The following is a 25,101-nucleotide window of genomic DNA, read 5'->3' on the forward strand; positions in this document are numbered from 1 at the left end:
ATAATTAAATTGTAATAAAATGTAAGAAACATAAATGCAATGTATCGAGCTTTTCGGTGAATAACTGTTTGAAAAAATAAAAGACATATACATATCCCATACATCCTATACATATCCCATTTTTAAAAAAATTCATGTAATATCGACAATAAAATCAAATGAAAAGCAAAATAATTTAAAAATCCAAAAATTAACAATTTATGCAGGTAAAACTCCACAATTATGACTTTAAGTTAAAAGGAAGTTAAATTTATTAAAATCATTAATTTTTATTACATAAATAAATCACCCAAAATTGAAGAAAATCAATTTCAAAAATAATATACAAGTACTTATGTTTGACTTGAAAAACTCCTGGATGTTACATTGCTTTGACTTTTTGAAAATATTTTTATAAAAACTTACTCTTCAAGAGTAAAAAAAAAAAAAAAATAGGTAAATTTGCTTTCATTTGAATACCTCATTTAACACTGTTTTTCAAAAGCTCAATCGCCAAAGCAAATAAAAAAAAGCAATAGTTTAAATGCTTTACATCTGCGGCGAAGCAATTACTTTTTTCATACTGACGTATATATTGTTGTCTACGTCAAATTTTCCAAAGACTAAAATTCTGCTAAGATCAGGAGGTCAACCTATAAACTGAAAAAATTTCAAGAGATGGGATCGATAAAAAAAAAATTTATTAGTCTGTAAGGATTTACCTCTTTTAAAAACTACTTTTTATTTTGTTATATAAAATTAATTTTGCATTATTCTTTCATTAAACATATTAGAAAAATACTTCATTAGAAAAAATGCTTTATGTTCAAAAAAAAATCAAGAATTTATTCAACAGTATTTCAAAAATTTAACATAATGAAAACTTTTAAAGCATACCAAGAAGCTACAATTTTAAAGATTCCGGAACATCATCAAAGTTGGATTCAATGTTAGCAATGTCGTCCTACGGATTCTACTCTGCAATGGATTCTACATCATCCTCATCTGCTGTGATCCACAAGAATTCGAAATTCCACACTTTTTAAAAGATTTTATAATAACGCTTGAATCCACCTTTTGTAACGTGTCTAGTATCATTTGACACACAACGTCCAAAGCAACAGAGCAGAAATATTCTGATTTTGTAAATGTTTTTGGCGTGAAATATTTTTAACTTGAGAAAATTTTTAGACTTTTTTTTTTTTATTTTACGTTTTTTCCCTCAGCAATTTACTTTCTAGTATAACGGATGTATACTCGACATACCAGAAATTTTCTATCTCATAATCAAAAATAGGGGGTCGACTTATACATACCGAGATACATGGAATCTTATACTATCTTGCATAAAAAATTATCTGAGCTTAAAAACAGTCAATTAACTTAAAATAATTGAAATTTTTGCCAATTGGGCGAGATTTTTCTAACTTAATGAAAATTATCAAAATCATCGAATAATTCTCAACTTTTTTTCAAATTTTGATGGGCCCTGTTTAGGCCTTTTTCTTTTTCAAATTGACATTTTGCATCATTTTAAGAATTAAGAGTCGCCAGGGCGGGCACTGGCGAAAAATAGATTTAACTTGACTTAACTTTCATTAACAACTATTGAAAAATCACAGGAAAAATAATATATTTGAAAAAAAAAAAATTCATAGCTCAATGTGATTCTAGCTGAATCATGTCTTTATTTTTGGAATTTATATCACTTTCCTGGTGTTAATTGTTGTGCACTATTGTTCAAAATCTCCTTAACTGTAAGGTAATTAGAAGAGCACAATCCTTGGAAGTATTGTAGGGGTTCCAAAGGTTAGAATTTTTTTTTTTAACCAGCAACAATTATTTTTACATCCAAACGATGATCCATAATTTATTAAATCTTTCAGCTGTTTACATGAACATATTTATGTAAAATGTCATTGAAAAAATTAGCAATTTTTTTTTTAAAAAAAAAAAAGCAAAAAAAAATTTTTTTTTTTTACATTTAAAATCAATTCTTTTCAATAACAAAATATTGAATTATGAGAATGATTATAATTTATAAAAAAATTTCATAAGTATTTCTCATCAATCTTGTAAATTTAAAATAAAATAACTGAATTCAAGAACAAATAATTAATTTCCTCTGATGACTTTTCATTGTTTATAACAGTTTTTGAAAATAATATAATTATAACTATTTTTATTCATTTTCACTACAAATGCATATACCAAGAACAAATTCATAATGTTAAATATTTCATTTTTCACATTAAATATTTACAAAATAATGAGAAGAATCAGTTTTCTTTTATTGTTAGTGTACTATTCACAACTAATAATGGACTTTCTTTTTTATATTGTTGCAGTCATTTAGGACTCCTTAGCCAAAAATGCTGCTGTATGATACACATGAATAAAATGTTTTGTTGATTTATCAGGGTGAGTTGACAAATCTTTCAACAAAAATTAATCACCTTTTAAGCACTATATACATTAACAAAATGCAAAATAATTTTCAAGGACTTTACATAATTTGTCAAAGAACTCTTTTCTTGATTATATTAGGCATTATAAAATGATCAAGAGACTTTTCGGTTCAATAGCAGAGGGTGGAAAATGAAACCTGATTGCAAAATGCAGCAGAGTTGCACATGAGAGTTCAATAATCTCACCAAACCCAGCTCAGTAGACGCTCATGCGGACTCGCAAGTATTTTGTCAAACATGCAGAATGATTGCCACTATCATTACGGACCGACGGCTCGCTAAAATGGATTGTGGTTGAATGAAAAATCTCATTTTTGAAAAGGGAAAATTAAGCACTTTTTAAAAGCACCTTTAAGGACTTTTAAAAAACGAAATCTAAAATAAGCACTTTTTAAAAACGCTACACACCATGTTTATACATTAACATTAAACAACAGAAAAGAAGTCAACAAAACTTAAAAAATTTATTCGATTGTACTTAATTTAATGATACTTCAGCAACAAATCAACAAAAATCACTCACAAATAAAACCAATTATTCCTTAGAGTAAAAAAACTTAGCTTGTACCATGAGAGTACAAAATGGAAGAGTTCTTTTCGTGTTTGATTGGCAATGAGAATCCTGTTGCTTTGGCACCCAGGTAGGCAGCCCCCAGAGCTGATGAGCAATTTAAGGTCATTAAAGTGAATTTGTCATAGTGTGAAATAATCGTGTCTATGAATCCTGAAAAAAAGAAAAATGATAAAACAAACAACTAAAAAAAATTATACAGAGGGTTACAGTTTTTTACACAACTAAGTAAAAGAAAATAAAACCGAACCCTCTATTTAACGAAGTCGCTAAATCCGATAATAATATGGAAAATTCGTTAAATAGAAAATCACCTTTTGAAATACTTAAACAACAAAAAAAGAGGTTTTAAATTCATAAACACTAGGTATGGCATAATTAAGATAGTAATTGATACAGCTTTATCTTGTAAACTAGTATCTACTATTTATTTTATAAATCTTAACTATAAAAGAAATCTGCATGGAAAGCAAGAATAGAGCAAAACATTATCCAGTGTTACAGCTTCATACATTTTAAACTTAAAAAAGCTAAATTTATGAAAATTATAGCTGCATTTATTATAAAAGTAATTTTAAACATACATTACCACACGCGTTCTTAAGTTTAATTGCTACTGATAAAATCTGTTAATTTTGTCTTATTTTTTTGTTTGAAAGAGAATTCACTGCTTTCTCTAAAAGTTAAGCAGCCTTGAAAATCAATTCAAGGTAATTTCCCCCATAAAATGCATTAAAAAGTTTGAAATTTTCTGATATATTTTGGGAAATAGGGAAAGTGGATTTCAAAGAAAAGTTCGTTAAATAGAAAATTCAATTTGCTATTTGGAAATTATTTTACGAAGAAATTTCTTGAATGTTCTTGGTTCCTCGCAAAAAAAAATAGCAAAATAGAGAAATTCTGAAAATGGAAGTTCGTTAAATAGAAGTCCGACTGTATATATATATGTAAAAACGCAAGTTCTAAAAACTCCTAAAAATAATCTTTATAACTCCTAAAAGTATAAAAACCTCTTCGGAACAGACGAGTCACAAATGCATTCTGTACAAATCACCTGTCCTGAAGAGGTTAAATGTGAATTATGTTCCCATACATACTTCAAAATAGCTGCCAGCTTCTATACTTTGCATTGTAAGTATGCGAAAAACTTTTTAAGTCATCTCTATTATTGATATCTGAGTTTTCTTAACGTTTTTGATATCTTTTAAACTTTGTTCCTTAAGAAAATTTTTAGTTTTTATTGATCGATATGAATCTTTCAATATATTATTCAGACAAATCTATTACAGACTTTTTTATTTTTTAAGTTAAAACACTTGCTAAAGAAACAAGGTTGTAAAAGCGGTGGAATTGAAGAGCTTTCTGTAAGGCCCCAGGGGTGTTTGTGGGACCCCAAAAAATCCCCTGAAACTTTTACGGACTTACTACCGACATTTTGGAGTTTCGAGAAGGGGGGGGGGAGAAATGAAAAATTGCAATTATGAAGTATTGAATGCAGTGTCGTTCCTGGCGGGTATGCAGCGAATGCCCCGCACGCAGGCGCCCAATTTAAAAGGCGCCAAATTCAACTATTTGAAGTATAAGCATAGTATATAGGGGCGCACAAAATTATTCTTGCACGCAGGCGTTCGCCACCCCAGGAACGGTACTGATTGAATGACCTAATTATAAAAGTTCAATGAATTACTTTTTTTGCAAAATTAATAACCATAAATTTTCAAACATATAAACTACTACATTTTATGTAAATATTTTAAATTACCTGAATTAATTCTTAAAAAAAATTATCTAATTTCTGCTGCTTTTTTTATTTTCTGATGTTTGTGGGCTTGTCTTTCTTTTGTGGTAAATACAATGAGTATTGAAGCTAAAAAAAATTTGTCAGAAGTAAATTATTATATTGTCTCTACACTCATAATATTTAACAAATCTGTGACAATTAAAATTTTTTACATCAATTGCTTTTAATCAAATCATTAAAAGATAAATTAAAGTATTTTTGAATGAAAAATCTTAAAAACATAAGATTTTTTGCTGCATTTAAAATATTGAAACCCCCTCTCTTCATACTTATTTAAAATCTTGTCTCTAAATATTATTAAGTTATTTCATAAAACAAAATAAGAGCACTGAAAATTTTGAGGGTAATAATACAACAATAAAATGCAATAAGTAAAAAAAAAATATTAGTAAAAAATAATAAAGTAAAATAATTGTTTAAAACCAATATGCAATTAGTGGATGGTCCCTCAGATAAAAAATTTACGTTATGAAACTCAATTAATTCTTATCTTTATTAAATGAAATGAATAAAAGGGAGATGGAAAGTTTGAAGTTATGAAGCTTTGTGATTCTTGACTGTTCTGAGGATCAACATAAAAATATGTACTTAGTGGATGGTCCCCTAGTTAATTTAAAGATCATGGTACTAATCTATAAATAGAATAACGCAAGAAGGCCATTAGCTTGCGATTGACGAAGACGATGGCACTTCAATAACGATCAAATCAACAAGAGAAATTTTTTTTTTATGCTATTGAAATTTGGCAATGTTTAGTTGGTCCCCGAAATTTTTTGGCGCAGATTCGGCGCAAATTTAACATAAAATGCCGTTTCTGCGCAGTAATGCGCAAATATACCGGTTTGACGCAAAATGCGCAGCACTTGAAGCCCTGTAGCTTTCAAAGCAAACAAAATTAGCCAGATCAAAATAAATAATTCATTATTATTCCTACTTCCTTTTGAACGACGATCCCCGGAATTTCCGGGTATCGAAGTTCAAAATCCCCGGAATTCCGGGGTTTCCCCGGAGCACAAACACCCCTGGTAAGGCTTTAAAACTTTTTTCCAAAACATTAACAGAAGTGAATTGCAGTAATTCGAATATTACTTTATAACTTCGAGGAGATGCCAGATCAGCCCTAAAAATTAAAAGCTGCGCCTAGTTTATAGAAACGTAGTTTACACTAAGCTCAGTCAGACATACTCCTGATATTGGCAACCATGACATTAGTGATCCTTACTCATTCAAAGAAGTGCAACAAATAAAATAGGTTTTTTTTAAGAAAATCATTGTCTTAAATATACAATGTAATACCATAAGTAAGGTCTATTATTTCTAGGAAAACAAAAACTTGTTAATTATTTTTAATATGTATGTAATTTTTATATGTTAAACATTAGATATTTTGCTTTACATGATCGCCAAATCAGTCGATGTATCTTGTAGATGACGTAATAAGTTTTGTTTGCCCATGTCAGACAAACTTCATCTATCACTGGGTTAAAGAGCAGAATCATCTTACGGTCAAATGTTCTTTCAAGATAAGGAACAGTAAGTAATCATTATAGATGAGGCAAGCTCATTAAAAAAAGTTTTAATCAAGCAAATCTGTGCTTAAATTTTCATACAATTTTATTGCCCACTACTGTTAAACAAAATTAAGATACGTTTTTGCTTCAGGTGTCAGATCTTGTTTGTTTGTAAATTTAACTATTATTTATAATTAAACAATTTATGAATAATGACACATTAAATAAATTTAAACTTAATGCATAAACTCTGCTTTAAAAAATAATCTAATAAAATAATTAATAACTCTCTTTTTTATACAAAAAGTAAAGAAACATTCACAGTCCCCCTGAATAATTTCAGATTGAGAAGAGTAAATACCATTTTTTAATAAGTGCCAACTTTTGAAGACAGATCCAACACAGACAATGGGTAAACCAAATTGACATTTCAACAAATCCTGAAAAAAAAAGGTTTTATTTTTAATTATTTTGTTTCCATCCTATGCCACCTTTAAAAATATACAAATTAGGTTATACATTAACTCAAACAATTGATAAAATAAGTAAAATTTACAAAGCAAAGCATTACACTTGAAATCTTAAGTATTTATTTAACGTTAAATTTAGTTAAGGTGAGATCTACTCATTATCTTTAAAATGAATTTTTTAGAACCCTTGCTAAAAATAAAAGTGAATAGAAAACAATTAATTCTTTTTATAATTGAGAAAAAATTAATCTTTTCAAAATGTAATAAATTAATCCACAAATTGTCCATCTTTGTAAAAAGAAACTATTAAAATTATTCATGGCTTTCATAAAACTGAAAGATGTCAGAGTAAGTTATTATCAATGTTAAGAGAAGTAATTAAAAATATTTTTTAATTTCATCAGAGAAATAAACTGGTTTTAATGTTTTTAATCCTAACCTTACTAGAATTGACTTCAAAAACGATACATAAAATTTTGCTTACTGTTTTGTATTTTTTTTTCTTACTTAAAAAATTATTTTGCTAACCCTAATGTGCCGATTTTTAATAATTTCATATTTGAGAATCATTCTGAGTCCTGTAAAGTATAACTACTTGTATAAAGTCAACTTCCATTTCTAAAAGTGTGTTGATAATTTTACAGAGTTAACAGGATTAAAAACCACTTCGATTGTTAAAATAAAATCATTTATTTAAATCGAAATTATTTTCATACAGCATTGAATATCGTAATTTTTAAGTAGGATTAACATTACCTTCAGAAGAAACCTATTTCTTCCATGACACAGGAAGAAATTTTAAAAAAATAGGAAGATTGGACAAAAGTGAAAAAAATAATTATTTTGCATCAAGTATTATAAGAATGGTTAAATTTAAACAAATTAAATTTAAACACCCAAAACCTTGCTAACTTAAACCATATGGTCACAATTTTTTCGATTGAAAAAATTTATGGAATTAATGCTAGAAAAACTTTGCTTTAACAACAACAAAAAAATTTTGCTCTTCTCTGAGAAAATTTATATTTTTAAAGATTTATAAAAAAGATATAGATATATTTTTTTTTCCAATTCTACTGCTGATTTCATAAATCATTCTTTTGAATATTTCCAAAAATTTTTTGACTATAGCACGAGAAAGTTAAAAAGTTTTTCATATCTCCTTAAAAAAACAGTTCTCATAGTATTTATTTTTGTTTCATACAGAATTCTAAAATCTACATATATTATTTCCGAGTTGATTTGATTGCTCATGCTTGATGGTATCTAATTATAAAAATTAGTATACTATTAGTAATTAGTAGTAGTGTGTATGTTAAGTAGGTGATTTGAGAATTTAGTAATTGGTTTGAAAGAAACCTATTTCTTCTGGTGTGGTTTTTTCCAGGGTTGAAGAATCTTATAAATCCTATTTTGTTGCAAATAAGTCAGATTTTGTTGGAAATAAGTGCATTAAGTTTTAATAGATATAATTTTAATATGTATGCCGAATAAGATCTATACAATGCAAATCTATAAACTGCAATTCTCTATAAACCACACTAGCTTTGTGGGTGTAAACAATGAAATTTGCCCAAAGAAAAATTCTTCAACTAAGTAAGAACTACTAACTTTCCCCACTATTTGTTTCATTATTTGTTAAGAGGTTAAAATTCCAAAAGTTCAGCTATTCGAAATTGATTCATTTGTTTGTCATTAGTTCTAATGCTGCAAAAAGTTCTGTCAATAATAAACACTCGAGTGCATATTTTGTGTGTGTAAAAAAATTAATTTAAAGCATTTTAAAATTTATTTGTTTCAGACTAACATTATCATAATTAGTAGTTGGTAGTTTAAAGATAAGTGAAACGATCAACACAACACAAAATTCTAGAAACCATGAAACTTCCAAGCTTCAAAATTTGCATTATAATTTATCTACTATATTTAGTGAATAGTGAAGTAAAAATTAATTTTGTGAAATAAAAAAGAAATTATAATAGATAATGTTAAAAGTTGATTGATCACAAGCAGAGCTTAGTTTAGCATAGCTTTAAGGAACAAATTTAACATTATAACTATTCAAAGCTAATTCTCTTACTTACTTCATGAATTTTTGGTTTGAGTGCTATGACCATTTTAGCTAAAGCTACACCAGCTTCATAGAACAAATTACAGCAAAGTGGATCTTTTCCTTCAGAAGCAGCTAACATTAAAATTAATGATAATTAGCTTCCTATAGTTTAAAAGAATTTTCATAAATAATCAATTAGCAAGTTTTTACTCAGAACTAGTAATACAAGTTTAGCCTAATTTCTCAAATAAATAAGGGCAGTTAAAATAATACATTTAATCCCCACAAATATTAATATAAATGTGGCTAAATGTTTTAAAATTTTAGCATAATTAATAATTTATATTACGTCAGGGCTCGAAAAAACTCAGAAATTTTACCCGTCCCCGAGGACGGCTTATTCAACAATGCACCCGTCCTCCACTGAAACTAACCCATCGCTTTTAAATAAATAAAAATATAATTTTCTCCTATTTATTACAAACATTTATATAAATTGCACAATGAATTAGTCGCTACTAGGATTACATTACACAGTAATAAAAGAAATACTAGGTTACTAATAGTAACCTAGTATTTCTTTTATGAAATAATTTAAATGACAAGGGTCAAGTTATCTGGAATGTCAAGTTACTCGAGGGTACTGCGTTTTTTAAATGAATCAAATATGACGTTTGCCAGTTCCACAATCAAGCCAATGATTTACAGAGGTTTCTGAACAGAAATCTGAAAGGGGTTTTCCATTTAGGTAGATGTTCATAATTGCTTTTAAAGCTTCTTGTTTAAGACCAGTACGTATTGTGTTTTTTTGTAAATTTATTGCTGCAAAGCCCCTTTTAACCGCTGCAGTACGCCCAGACAGAGAAAACATCAATATATGTGCAGTATGTTGCTGTATTGTGGGTCATTTTGCTGCCTTGTAACTTACAAGACTCTTGTAAGATAACAAAAATTGAAAATGTATCACGAACATTAACGGGAAAATGGCCGTCCGAGCGGACGTCGGATTCGAGAAATTAGTTGTCCGCGGAGAATTTTTGACAGTCGAGGACGGGCGGATGGGCTGTTTTTCGAGCCCTGTATTACGTCATAATTCTTAACAGGTAATGCAACATCATGATTCGATTTTATTAAATTAATTTATAGTCATTATTAAGTTATATAATAAGACACAAAAATTTCTTTTATCTTTTAAATAGAAATACTTTTTTTTAATCAAAATAATAGGTGTGGCAACAATTTTTATAATATTAAACCAAAACTTTAAAAAACTTTTTTTTACTTATTTTTTATTTTCATTTATTCACACCAAATTATTTGTTACTTATTCAAAAAAAAGTAAAACAATAAATTTGAGTAAACAGTTCCGGCAATATTTTTCTTCCTACACCGAACAGCTGACCACAAAGGAAATTTTCCTTCTAGCAGCTCCAATACAAAGTTAACCTTCATGCGAAAATTGTCAATGATTAGAGAATTAGTATTGCTGCTCAGAGTCAAACTGTCAAGTAAAAGTTCACAGCATCACCTGTGGAACGCAGAGGGCAATCAGAAGAGTCAGAAATACCAATACAATGAAGATGATTGGAAAAGGCACGTCACTTAACCTACATTGACGATTGCTGTTGCTCATTTAGCAATACCCATGGAGAATGTGTGTATTCGAGATACCACGAAAGTTCTAGAGATATAGTAAATAAAGAAAAACTTAACATTAATGACTTTAAATCGTTTGACCCTTCTCCTGAATTACCAATGGGGATCACTATATTATTATCCAGATCATAGTTGCTTCTGTAATTTAGAACATTTTCACAACTTGAAAAATTCAGTTTTTTTTCTTCTTTTTTTTACATATTTATTGCTTTAATGTTCTAATTTATTACTTTAATGTTTTAATGTGTTAATTTCCTCATAGCTTTTATAACCGGGGGATTTTAAAAGAAAATTTAATTACTAAAAAAATTACCAAATGAAAATTTCAAAAATATTTGTTGTTTATTATTATAGGTCCCACAGATCAATGTAAAATTTTATAATTTCACTTCAATCAACAATAAAAAAATTATTAAACCTTTTACACAAACGCAATAATACAACATCAAAACTTTGTTTATTAATGTATTTACCAGCAGCCAGTTTTTTACAAAGTCCTGCAAATCTAGATTTATTGAAATTGGTGTAAAAGTGCTCCAGTATTCCAAATTTATCGCTAATCTAAAATTTAAAGGAAAAAGAATTAACTGACTGAGAAAAAAATGAAATTTCATTTACCAAAGAGCATTGGAATAAAGCAGTAGTTATTTTTAATTTCTAATTCTATAAGCAAAATTCCATTTTCAAAAATAAATCAACTAATAAATATTATATAACATCAAAACATGTTATGTAATATTTATTATGTAACATCAAAACAATAAATAAAAAATTTTGAAGTTACTTTAAATGAGAAACATCCAAAATTGAATAATTTACTTATTAAATCAATTTTTCCCCAACAAAAAAATACACAAGTTCGAGGTTAAATAACACAGTTGAAGCTCAATATAAAAAACCCTTGTGGTCCAAATAAAACCGACATTATAATATGAAGTCGTTATATTGTGTGAGTGTACCAAAATACTCACTAGAGAATTTTAAAAAAGCAATGCTTTACTTTAAGAGTTTAGTAACTGACATTAAAGATGGTAATAACAAAACATTTTTCATATTAATATATGTGTAAAATTACCTTTTAAAATAATACAGCATAAGTAAAAAATGCATTTAAAATATAATTTTTCTTTGCACTCAAAAAAGAAAGTTTCACAGAATATGAAAGACCATAAATTATAACCACCTAGGACTTGTGATAAGAAATTAGGTGGTCATGTCCCTCTTTCATTATTCAAAGGGAATTCAAAGTGTTTACATTTATTGTGTGTTAACAACAAAGGAAATAAAGGCAGACGTGCCAACTCTCCCGCATTTTGCGGGAGTCTCCCGAATTTTGAGTTATTCTCCCGCCCTCCGGAATTGATTTGAAAAACTCCCGAATTTTACTGCGATCGACGGCCAAATTCAAAATTACCTAATTTTTCCGCGAGTGCGAAAGTAAGTTTTTCTTTCAGCTTGAATTCCATCCCCTCTTATCAAACTACCATCTGCCTGAAGCGTAGCTGAACATGCTTTATTTTCCCCCCTCTTCAACGTTACCTCTTAACACTCCTATTTCACCCGCCCCCTTACACTGGGGGCGGGTGAAATCTTCCTCTTCTTTCGTGTGGAGTTGAATGCAATGACGTCACATGTCGTTATCGAGTGTCGTCCGTTCAGGAGTGGGGAAACTCGTACTCTCGATAGTTGGAATTGATATTGTATCTTGCTGTTTTTATAGTTTTTAATGCGTATTTTTCCACGGTTGGCAACAAGCTCGTAAACTAGCAACGTGATATCAATTATTCTCTTAGTCTTCGTATATTTAAAAAAAAAAAAAAAAATTCAAGGATGTCTTAAGTCGAAACGGAAGTATGGATCAATTTCAACAAATCATGTAACAATGACTTTAGCAAAACTTAATTGCGGAGAGCTAAGTCTGCAACTCTTTTTTTCATGCATACAGTAGAGAACCATTTATCTGGTATCCAGATAATCCGGACAAAAAATTTGCTCGGTTCTCCCGCCATTTTGAACTAAAACGATATGAAAAAAAAAGCGGAAACTGGACTAATCCTTGAAGTTGAGTAGAGGAAAATGTGAGGAAGGGAAGAATTTTTTTCCCCGTTTACCCAGAGAAACGTCATTTCTTCCGCGACCTTGAAGATTTTAGATCTTTATTCTCTTTTAGGTCATTAAACTCAAAGGAGTGGCATGATGATTTCGTTTGCTGTTTGATTTACGAGGGGGTGGGGAAAATGCATTGCACATGCATATCAGTGAACAGAAGATGAAAGAGAAAAATATATTTATCTATTTGACATCGATTAATAAAAATAAAATGTTTTTCTTTTGAATAAATTCTGATTCGGAATTGATAAATTCGGAAGTGCGGTATCATTCGCAAGTTTTTCTTGATGTGGAATCACACCTGCTTTAATTAAAAATCGCGTTTTTATTTTAAAAAAAAGGAGAATTGTTTATTAATTTAAGCATACAATTATTTTATGAAGCAGATTGCAGTTTCGTTTTTCTGATTCCACTACGTTTTTTTTTTTTTTTTATTCATGATAAATTTTGCACTCAATAAAATTATTTGTATTACCAAATTTTTTCATTAGTTTTTTTTTTTTTAAAGTCCGTTGATCTTGCCTTGTTCTAGGTTTTAATATTTATGCTAGTGCCGTTTTTTAACTATCGTTTCGGTTCGATAATTTTCAAGTGTTGTTTTTATTTAGATTAATAGGTTTTCCTTTTATTTTTGCCCCCCCCATGAAATATATTGCGTTATTTAATCATTGGTTTTGTTTATTAGTTGATTTAGGAATCGTAATTATTTTTTAAACTTGTTTTTCTTGTCTAAACTTGCAAATTTTTTTATTCTTTTAAATTTTATTTTTCTACAATTTTTTTTCCTTTTTAGATTTAGGAGTGCTTTTCTTTTTTCTCTTACTTTAAAATGTGTTTACATTTTTTCCTTGTAATTTGGGTTTGATAAAACATCGATTAACGACACTTTTTTGTCGATCCAGGAAACCGGGAAATTAAGACATCCGGGATAGCAATGGTCCCGAGCATCCCGGATAATTGGTTCTTTATTGTACAGACATTAGTATTTTTATACATTAGTATTGAATTGGTTTTTTAAAATAAAATAGTTATTCAATTTGTTTATTTTTTAAAAGTTTTTGTGCATTTTTATTACAGTGTCAAGGGTTTTTGAATAATGTTTTATTAAGGAAATGGTATTTATTTAAAGAGTATCTACCTAATATAGTTTTGTGTTGCTAAATCTGTGTTTAATTATTTTATTTCCATTTAATATTTTTAAACAATTATTGCTCTATTTGTGTGTAAAATTTCTTGCATTCTTATATTTAATAAATTTTTTACTTAAAATTCCTTAGAAGTGCCAAATGTTGCATACCATGCACCTTTTTTTACCCCTCCTGAAATCTCCTGAATTCTTGTTAGGGAAACTCCTGAATGTTCATTTTGCTAGGTTGGCACGTCTGTAAAGGTTTAAATCATTTTGCTGAAACTTTTTCTAAACAAAATAAACTGCAGTTGCTATATTGGAATGAACGGCTCTCTGTGAACATTCTAATAGACATTAGAATAACATTGGGGCTATGGAATAACAAAATATATTTTTTTGCATTGGTCATTACAATGATAGAGTAATGGGAGTTATACTAAAGAGCATAGACTGCATCTATAAAATCTTATACTCTTAGTAATAAAGCATTTATAAAGAGCATTTGCATAAAAAAAAATCAATGTGTCCAAAATAAAGTTAATCACTATAGTTTTTGATTTCTAAAAAGTGAACCACAATGTTTGCAAGTTTGTGAACCATAAGAACATAGCTGCAAAACACAAAAACCAAGAATTAAATTTTTAAAGAAAAATTTTTACAATGAAAATATTCATGAATAAACATATATTCTTAAAAAAATGTATTCGAGAATAAATATATTTGTAAAATGAAAAAATATTAATTTTGTAATATATAAAGCAATGGATAATTGTAGATGACCTAAGTAGTATTATTTCCCTACTTCGAAATGCTGCAGCATTAATTCTTTCACCTTGGCCACATCATAGGGAGACTTGTTTAAATTATCTTCATCATCAAAAACTGCTTTCACAGCTTTCATGGATATCCACATAGCTGAAAACAATATTATATCTTTAATCTCATTCACTTTAAAAACAGCAATAAAAATAAATATGAACTATTTTTTCAACAAAATAGAACAGGACCATGATACACTAAAAAAAAAAAAAGATGTTTTTTTTCTCTCGATATTTTGTTTTAAAATACACAAGAATAAGTTGCTTCTACCTACACATGTAGATTAATTATGTAACTGAAAACTTTTAAGAAAGGCTGATATGTCTACAGCAAAAATGCTTGAACAATAAGTCTTGCAAAAAGAAGAAAAGGAAAAGTTGTACAACTTATTGATGAAAGTGAATATTGATTTAAATAGTTCAAGAAGGGAAAAACAAAAGGGCACAATAGATAAGTGGTCAACGAAAAGCACATTCTTTTGAAGTGTGAGACAAGAATTTTATAAGTAGCAGAACTTTTCGTTTGATTAAAAGATAACTAATTAGTTGACCAGACATTGCTTTAAAAAATGAAGGGTTGAAGTTGTCAAAAAAGGCAAAGTTTCTTTTTTCTCTATTGATATCAGAAATTAATAAAAACTTTTATTGTATAATAGCACTCATTCAAGTAGAAGAAACATGTATTTTCCTAATAAAATTTCTTTGGTCTTAATAGTGGAAGGCCAGTAATTTTTAACTTGTTATCTATACACGTAAAAAGACATGTCCTGATTGACAGACATTCTCCATCTCGGAGCCTAAGCTACTGAAGCCAGAAACGTGAAATTTGGACAATGGGTCTCTATCACCTTGCAGACACACAAAGGAAGGATTTTTTAATATTTCATCTTTAAAGGTTGTTTGGAGAACTGCGAATTTTGTCATTTTGTAAGGTTATCTTAAGTAATAATATGAGCAATGTTAAATAATTAGTTAAAGGTTAAGTACTTATTTAGATTTCTTTCACTAGATTGTCTTAAAAATTTTAAGTCGTGTTAAATAATTAGTTACAACTAAGTATTTATTACCCTTCATTTTGTTAGGTAGTTTTAAGTAATAGTTTAAGAAGCATTCAAAGTTAGTTATACATTAAGTATTCATTTAGATTTATTTTTTATGTTTTCTAAAATGGCTATAGAGATTTTAAACATAAGCAGTGCTAGGGAACAACATACTGTTATATCTATTATTGATGACGTAGCATGCCCTTTTTTAGCAATAGCTTATATATGATATAATATTCAGGCTATTGCTCCAGAAATGCTTGAGGAAGTAGTACAGCAAGTGCATGAAGATGCTGTACAGCACGTTATGGAGCATTGGTATGAGTTTTCTATCTTATCTCACAACAAAGATTGAAATAATTTTAATACTTCTGCTACCTACTAAGGTAAAATGCCTCTAACTCAACTTATGATAGTTTGTGTGATTTAATGGCTGCAAGACAGATTTTAAATTTTTACTAAAATTCAATATATAAAAAACTTTGACAATATCACAGAAATCTCTTGAAAATAATTAAAATACAAATCAAAGTACTTCTGCGCAGGCAAGTCATGGGCAACAGGGCTTCTACGGTATCTATTATTACTTAAATAAAAATAAAAGCTTTACCAGATGCTTCATCTCCAATGAGATGACCCCAACCACCACATCGTCCTGTTGTACCATCTGGATTAATGAGCAATGTATTCGATCCAGTGCCAGCAATAAGAACAATTCCACCTTTAAGGATATATTTTTATGAATTATTACACTACAATGAAAAAAATCATAAGTAGAAGTAATTTAGAGCCACATTCAGTACGAAACTCAAAAATATGAAATATAAAAAAACAAATAGTATATTGCTATACTATATTTGCCTAATACAAGTATTACAATTCAGGAAAACTTACTGATACTACAATTTGGCGAAAAAATAACTAATTATAGTAGCTTAATACTATAATTCAGGGGAAAAAATTAATAACAAGGTTCCCACTTAATTTCTGAAATAAAATTCCCACACTTTCCAAGAAAATTTATAATTACGATTTTGCTATTTTAACGGTAATGTTTCTGCAGAAATATAGTTTTTTTTTTTTTTTCATTTCAGTCAATAAGCCATGAAACTTGCAGTTTGATATTAAAAAAAAAGCCGAATATTAAATATTGCTAAAAAAATTTATTAGGCAAAGGTAGATTAGATTTTATAACACTCAAGTAAATAAATTATAGCTAAATGCAATTTTTTGCACAAAGCTAGAAAAATTTTAGAAAATCTCAAAATCTTATATCTTACTTATGATTAAGAACAGACATTAATTTAGACAGAAAGCTTAATTTTTACTAATTTAGCATTACTTAACAGTTAAAAATATGGTTAAATCCCTCCTTCCCAAATCTATTATTCCAATTTTGTTAATTTTATAAAATAAAAAAAGATGTTGCAGCAGGATTTTTACAAGCAAAATTTTCATTACTTAATGCTCTTGTCACTTTTATAATTAGTTATTTACCAGATTTTGGACAAAAATTGCATTATTTCAGCACAATTCACTGATTTACTTTCCCAAAATTAAAATTTACTGACATTCAAATTCTGAGTTTTCCACATTTTCCTGACCTCCTAGAAACTCTGTATCAATTAATTAAGGGAATATTTCAGCGTTCTAAATTCCAGAATTAAATAATATATGGAAGAAAATGCTTACTGTGTAAGAAAAAAAATTTTGCTAAAAAAATCCTTTCTGCATTACATTTCAGAGTCTAGATTAATCAAAATCAAGTAAATAAAAAAGAAAGGAATAATTATACACAAATGTTATTAAAAAATGAATACCCTTAGGACTGACAGTATATAATGGGCCAACAGTATCACTAGCAATTGTACAACTTTTTGTTAAATTAGGGTATTTTGACATAAATTCTCGCTCATACTTTCTATTAGCCTCATCTTCCTCACAACCACTCATGCACATACCCTGAAAAGAGAAAAAAAAGATGCATGAATTGTCTTAAAGCTAACAATTTCTCATGTTTTATAAATTTATCTGTAACAATATTTTTTAAAAAATTAACAAAAATCTATAGGTGTATTTCTGTTTGATTTTATAAATAAAAAGCACGTTTGGCTTTGTTTAATTTTTTAAATTTGTTTACTATTTTTATAAAAAAAAAAGCATATTTTATAACAAAAAAAGAAAACATTTTTTACTATAAAGAGAGTCATGTTACACTCATAAAAGTGTTAGGGGAAAGAAATTTTTCAAGTAAATCTTAAGTTTACTAAATACAGTTTATTTTTAAAAGGAGGTTTGCAAGATTGAACTGGCTTACAAACTAAACTTAATAATAATATTTGCAGTATTAAATTTAGTTTGCAAAGTATATGTGTTGTATTGATAATTATGATTTATTATAAGAAACATTAACAAATTATATTATAAAAAATAAATCTATCATTATTATTCAATCAGAATAAAATTCAAATTTTTAAAGTTAATGTAGAAGAAAAAATATCAAAATTCAAATATGTATACATAATATAGGTACATTATGCCCCTGTGGCAGAATCACAGAGAAATGGTGACATTGTCGCAGAACGTTACAGAGTTCTAGCAGAAAGATTTTTGTATTAAAAAACAAAACAAAAATTACTTTCTTTTCTACAGAAATTTACAGGTAATATTTAATTCTGTATTTTAGGCAGTTATTGATATTGATTTTCACATGGTTTTTAAAATATCCCGACACATTTCAAACAATATAGAAAATTCAAATACTGCATTTGAATGTTTACTTTTTAAGGCAATAATTTTATTGAATTTTTGGCAATTATTGCTATCGATTTCTCCATAGTTTTTAAATCCGATATTTTTATATATTATTCAAAAACATTTTGGTTTTCATTTCTGCAGTTTAATTTGCGCATTTAAATAATCACATATTGTGGCGCTCAATTTACACCCATAGTATCGTAAATCCATAGAGTGGTTCAATTAAATTTTTGACAGATATTGATTTTCATGTGGTTTTTAATTATTCCGATATATTTCAGAGAATACGGGAAATTCGAATCAAGCATTCGAGTACTTACTTTTTAAGGCAACGCTTCTATCATTTTTTCAGCAATTATTGCTTTAGACTTCCATATAGTTTTTAAAATCTGATATTTATTACAACAACCAAATCTTGAAACGAAACACGAACTTGAGTAACCCCTTTTGAAGAGTCCAATTGGAGTGACTTTGTCGTCAATTTGTTTTCCGGTAATTACAGTTAGAGTTTCATGATTTTTAATTATTTTTTTTAATGTTATGATTTTGAAAATGCGATATTGGAAAGAATTTGTGCTGTTTTCTCCCCCAACGAAATGCGATAATATCGCTCATAATATTAAAATAAAAAAATATTACATATTAAATGAAAATAATTACAAGTTTTTTTTCTTTCCTTTTTTGTAAACACAGTGTTTCTTTTCATTTTATTTTTTAATTTAAATTGGTAACTTACTTTTTTGTTATTATTGAAACTATCTTGCAGAAGGATATGAGTGCTAGAGAGATTTGTCGCAGAAAGTCTGAAAAAATTCTGCCAAAGGTCATTATGCATCCTGCTGATTTTCATAGATCAGTGCAATTTTCTCAATTGGTTATATATTAAGTAATCTATATTTCAGACAATTTTACACTAAAAATCATGATCGCCACAACAAGCATCTGATCATTTTTCGAACAAAATGCTTCATATTTGTTTAATACCTAATCAAAATATTTCATAAGAATAATGACTTAAATAATTTATTTTATTACTTTGCTATCAAATAACTACTTGTTTATAGAAGCATCTTGTTTTACACTAGTTTTTCTAATTGATTTTGTCAGATATGGAGAAAAAAAAATGGGAAAAAATTTGATTGCTGTCATGAACTTCTTAATTAAAGTATCGTAATTGCCATTAGAATAGCATTGCTTCCTTGGAATAACAAATGGAATAGTATATAGCAGTTCTTATACTAGGATGGTCATTACAATAAGGGGTTGTACTGATGAGCATAAACTGTAATTCCACTAAGCATTCAAAACTGTTATCACGGGAATTTTCAATAAAAAAAGAAAAACATTTTTAGAAAAAAATTTTATTTAACTCATGTTTTGGAGAGAAAATAGATTCCGAAATTAATAATTCCAAATATTGATAAGAAACAATTTTCAGTAACACGAACAAGCATAAAATGTATGTTTCATCAATTTATTTTAATGTTACACTAAATGAGTACAAAAAAATGGGAATTTATCAACATATAATTTGCCTCTTATATAATGCATTCTGATGAGGAGAAGAAGAAAAAAAAGAAATATGTACAAAAAAGGCCAGCACTGTTAGTCACATGAAAATTTTTATTAACAAAAGAATTTAAATGCGTAACATCCCAGTTCAGTTAAGAGTAAAAGTTCATATAAATTAAAAATATCATTTTATGAAACAGAAAAGAACAGATACCATACCAGTCCATCTAAGACTACTTCTTTACTTAAAGTAGCCTGACTTTTAGCTTTCTCAATTAAGTCATACAGTCTTTTATGACAAACATCAACACCATCAAGCTAGAAAAATATAACAATTTTATTAATCCCAATAGTGCCCCAATATAATCCAAAAGTTCATGAGTTTTACATGCACAAAAAGAAATAAAAAAATGAATGTGAAAAAATTTCTAGATATTTTAAAACAGTGTTTCTCAATTTTTATTAGCTATGGAACCCTAAATGACCAAGCTTATTTGAGTAGAACCCAGACTTTATAAAAATAATTCATTAGAAACTGCCAATATACTAAAATTAAATAATAATAATAAAATCACTAATAATTATTTCGAACAACAAAATTATTTAAATTATAAATTTGTTCTAGGTATAAGCATATGCTGAAAATGTACCATAAGTGAAATGCAATTCTTATTTTTTTAGGATTAGAATGAGATTATTATTTAAAATGAATAATATTTATGGAATTTCATATTTATATATACAATAATACAAAAAGATATATAAATGATAAAAAGTGTTGTAACTCATTAGTAACCAACAACACAACATAGCTTTGAACGGTTATGTTTTAGCAACATTGCAAACAGCAAAAGCTGTTGTTAATGGCTGGACCCTGCACTAACAATAACATTAGAACGCAAAGGTTTTTTTAAATATAATAATAAAATCACTAATAACTTGTAATGATATTGCTTCTATAAGCGCCTTTGATTTTGATAATCTTTTTACTACTATCGAAGTTTTATTACCAGCAATTTCTCTTTTAGTTTAATTTGTCTCAGCACAAATTAAATATTGTCTTGATGAATTTTTAGAATTTTAAAATTTTGTTTACATAATAACTAGATTAATAATGACTGTTTTTTACTCACAAATTAATGGTATTTCCATGGGAGGAAATTTTAGTTCAACTATGGATAACCTATTTTAATTTACCATGAAAAATAATTATATATAGAGATAAATCACAATTTTTTATGTTCCAGATATAGTGATGACATTTTATGCATTAATTTTCTTGAATTTTAAAGTTTATTGCATTCAATTTATCCAAATTGTTTAAATCTTATTAAAACTAATGATGATGATATTGCAGGAAACTTTTTAGATTTACATAAAGTATCACTATCTCTGTATACGATAAACGCGAAAATCTTAAATTTGAGGAAATCGATTTGCAAAACTATTTCAGTTGCATTAGTGTCAAGGCATTATTATTTCTCAAATTATCAGATTGATAAGAATTTCTAACAACAAAACCAACTGTATATTGGAAGTGGAACATTTCAAAGCTTAACTTTTTTGCAATAACTTTCCAATTAATTTTGTCAATCACCTTTTGACCCAATTTAAATTTTAAGTTTAAATTTACTTTTTGAGATTTGCACTGCCTAAAACATTACAGTCACATATTCATTTAAGACGTGCCATTTTCAATCCAATAATTTTGAAAGATGGATGTTAATATAGTGATATGGTACATATGGTCTGTAAATGTGAACTTGGATGGAATTTGATCTTGCATAGACTATTGATTAAAATTTCTGGTTTCATATTTTAAAATTCTTTACATTCACATGTTATTATTGTTAGTGTAGGGTTGAGCTAATAGAAACATAGAAAACAGCTTTTGCTGTTCGCCATGTTGTTGTAACGAAACCGGACACTTACCGCTTATATATAACTACAGTGAAAACTCCCGGAAAGACCACCTCTATTTAAGACTAATTTTGGGAGACGCAGAATTTTTTCCGTAGACTTTGTGTTTAAGAAAACCTTTAGGAGAAAGTATTGAAACCTCTTTCAGTGACCGGCAAACATCTGCACCAGATGCAGAAAAGGTCAAAAAAGAAAACACGAAAAATATCAAAACAAAAAATTTAACAAAACACGTAAGTAGATTAAAATGTATCCAAAATATTTAAGTGAGGCTCTTATTTAGAGAGCTGTTTTTGATGATACAATTTTATGTTGCAATCAGAGTGCAAAGACAATGCTATCAATGATTTACTTCTAGAGTTGAAAGTTAAATTAGAAAAAAGTTATTAAAAAAAAAACATCTCAAACAAGCAAACCTCTTTTCTTCTTTCAAAGCTAATTTTTATGATGTAAAATTTAATGCAACCGAGAGGTTTCACTGTATAACGAAACCAACAAAGAAACAATCAAATGACTGAAATTTTTTTTAATAATATGTGTTATATATGTAGTCAACCTGAAGGTGGCAACTGTAACTAACCTTTAAGTTTTCTCCTAAACCTTGAACTATACAGATTTTATCTTAGTAAGTGATCGTTTGATCAAAAGCAATGAAAAATGTACAAATGAAATCTTCACAAATTACTTTATCAAAAAAAAAAATAACTTATTAACACAATATTTTAATGAAAACTGATCCTTTACATAATATTTCATCATAAAAATATGAAATATTCAGTCAGTAGCATCTTTAGTTCATAATTTTAAAACTTTTCTTTCAAAGACACATTTATCTTTATTTATTTATTATTATTTTTTTTATTTTATTATTTTTTTTTTTTTGTTGCTTTTCATAAAAAAAAAAAGTTACAAGATCAAAAATCAATTTCGCAGTAATTTTACATTTAATAGGTTATGATTAGATTTTTTACAAAATTATAAAAACAGAGCTTTAAACAAAATGTCAGAACTGATCACCTGTTGGTGATTTTTTTTTTTTAAAAAATAGCACCCTATCTTTACAAATTATGAGCAGATTTTTGACAATTTCACAAAATCAGAGCTTTCAAAATAAGTATGGTATAACAATATAATAAGCTCTGATATTAGTATATAATTATTTAATCAAAAACTATTTTCGATGTTTCTTTTTTAATGCACTGTACAAATATATAATAAAGTTTAGCATGATTAGGATACAAATAAATCTATATTAAATGTAAATTTTATGTGGGTGTTTCATAAATGCATATAATTAATGTGCAAAATTTTCTAAAAAATTTGAAAAAATTCATTACCAGGGGTCTGTCTAGGTTTTTCTGAAAGGTACCTATTTTGTGAAAATTTAGACATAATTTGTGAAAAATTAAACATTATATTAAAAAACCAATACAAAAACATGGTAAAAATATAGATTTATTGTTTTTTAAGGGATACAAAAATAAAATTTTAAGAAAAAGTATTTTGTGAAACTACCGTTTTTCCTAAAGTTGAATTTGTGAAACTACCGTTTTACCTAAAATTGAATTTGTGAAGGTACCGCTAAACGGTAGTAAATTCGGCCTGGACAGACCCCTGATTACATAATTCAAAGGTTAGTTAATTACAATATTATGTAATTAGCAGAGCTTCATATCAGGGTATATGTTTAATATTATTGATAAAACAAACACTATTTTAATTCATATTGATTAATCTTACGGCTCATGCCTCTTATATATGGAAATCATGATAAGAAATGAATGAGGATGACAAATCAAATTTTTTATGATTTTAAAAGCTTCATCTACAGCTATTTATTGTAAAGAACTCAACATTGTAAGTATTATTGCTAAACATAACTAAAATATGTTTACTTTCTGAGTCATGTTAATGACAAGGGTTTAACACAATGAAGAGAAGAAAGTACCTTAAAAATGAAGATAAATTTCCTAGTATACACTAAACATGTGTACATATAGAGGACAAGGATAACATATCACTAAAAAATAATAATAACTGTAATTTATGAATGCAAAAGAAAATTTAGGTGTAGTTAAATTTCAAAAATACAGTGCTGAAAAAGATTAAAATTAATTCAAAACAAAAGTAATAAAATAACACAAAAATGACAGAAACAGAATAGATTTAAATAATAGAGAGCAAATTAATCTATTTTTGTAAAATTGCCAACCATTAAAACAATGAAATATTAGCCTACGGTGCAGCAATTGTAAGTATTATACATCATAAGTTAATAAAATAGTCAAATTTATGCAATGCCACTTACCCTATAATATAAAATGTTATAAGCATACAAATATGAAAACTATACAAAATTAAATTATAAATTATTATTTTATAAAAGTCAAACATGCAAATATTACATAAGTACCACAGCATCAAAACTGTGAAATACAAGCGTACAACTTTAAGAATCATGTTTTAATAGCTCATCTATTAAAAACAACAGACGAGTTTTTGTAATGTTTTACAAACGAGACAAATCAATGTCATAGTACAGTTATTAGTTTTGTAAAAAGTAATTAGTCAACACACGTACAATAATCGAACAGTTTTGTAAACTTATCTTACCCAAATATTAGTTGACGGACCTTCAGTTGAAGCAATAACATCTCCATCTTCATTAAACAAAACTACTTTAGTTATAGTTGCTCCCCTATAAACAAATTTTATGAGAATTAATTAAAAATTAAACAATAAATTCGATTTAAAGGATAGGAAATAAAATAATTTTCACCCTTCAATTCCACAAAATAATTTCATTTTCATATTTGACAAGACACAACAATTAAAATATTTCACGATCTTTATCTTATCTTTTTGTTTATCTTTGCTTGAAAGATCAATCAGGTTTGAAACGGCTTAAAATTCCTGAGGTTTTTAGGTCGTTACTAAAAAGAAATGATTAATTTCGCGCTGAAGTGGGATGACAAGTTTCACAATTGAAATCGAAACCAGCCGGCATCACATGGTTATTTTTTTTTTATCTCAGCGAAAAAAGAAAAAAGCACGACTGATCATGAAAAATTTAAACTGGAACAATCATTTAATGCCTGGTAGGTCAAAGAGTAAAGTTGAATAAACGAACTAAAAACTGGGAAGCAGGTTGCAAATGAAATAGATTGAAAATTCAGAAACAGAAAGCAACATAATAAAAACAAGTTACGAAAATTCGATAAAGATAAATTTCATCGTAGCATAATCGTATCCATCACTCTAAAACTTTCACGCATGAGCATGCTTAAAATAACCTGGTCTTGAT

At 27.8% G+C, this 25,101-nt stretch overlaps 1 protein-coding gene across 1 annotated transcript; it reads right to left on the bottom strand.

Moving 5' to 3' along the window:
- Nucleotides 1–2,892: 2,892 nt before the first annotated feature.
- Nucleotides 2,893–25,101, bottom strand: Nagk (N-acetylglucosamine kinase). Its single transcript, XM_043043132.3, has 10 exons — nucleotides 24,577–25,101; nucleotides 24,411–24,495; nucleotides 20,097–20,195; nucleotides 17,429–17,570; nucleotides 16,219–16,329; nucleotides 14,550–14,662; nucleotides 10,983–11,070; nucleotides 8,885–8,985; nucleotides 6,692–6,770; nucleotides 2,893–3,171 (listed from the first exon to the last, which is right to left on the bottom strand). The coding sequence occupies exons 1-10, from the start codon at nucleotides 24,606–24,608 to the stop codon at nucleotides 3,005–3,007; spliced, it is 1,017 nt and encodes a 338-aa protein (XP_042899066.1). The 5' UTR covers nucleotides 24,609–25,101; the 3' UTR covers nucleotides 2,893–3,004.

Source organism: Parasteatoda tepidariorum, chromosome 2 (assembly GCF_982258835.1).
Source record: "Parasteatoda tepidariorum strain Cologne lab strain chromosome 2, Ptep-v5.0, whole genome shotgun sequence".
Taxonomy (NCBI): domain Eukaryota; kingdom Metazoa; phylum Arthropoda; class Arachnida; order Araneae; family Theridiidae; genus Parasteatoda; species Parasteatoda tepidariorum.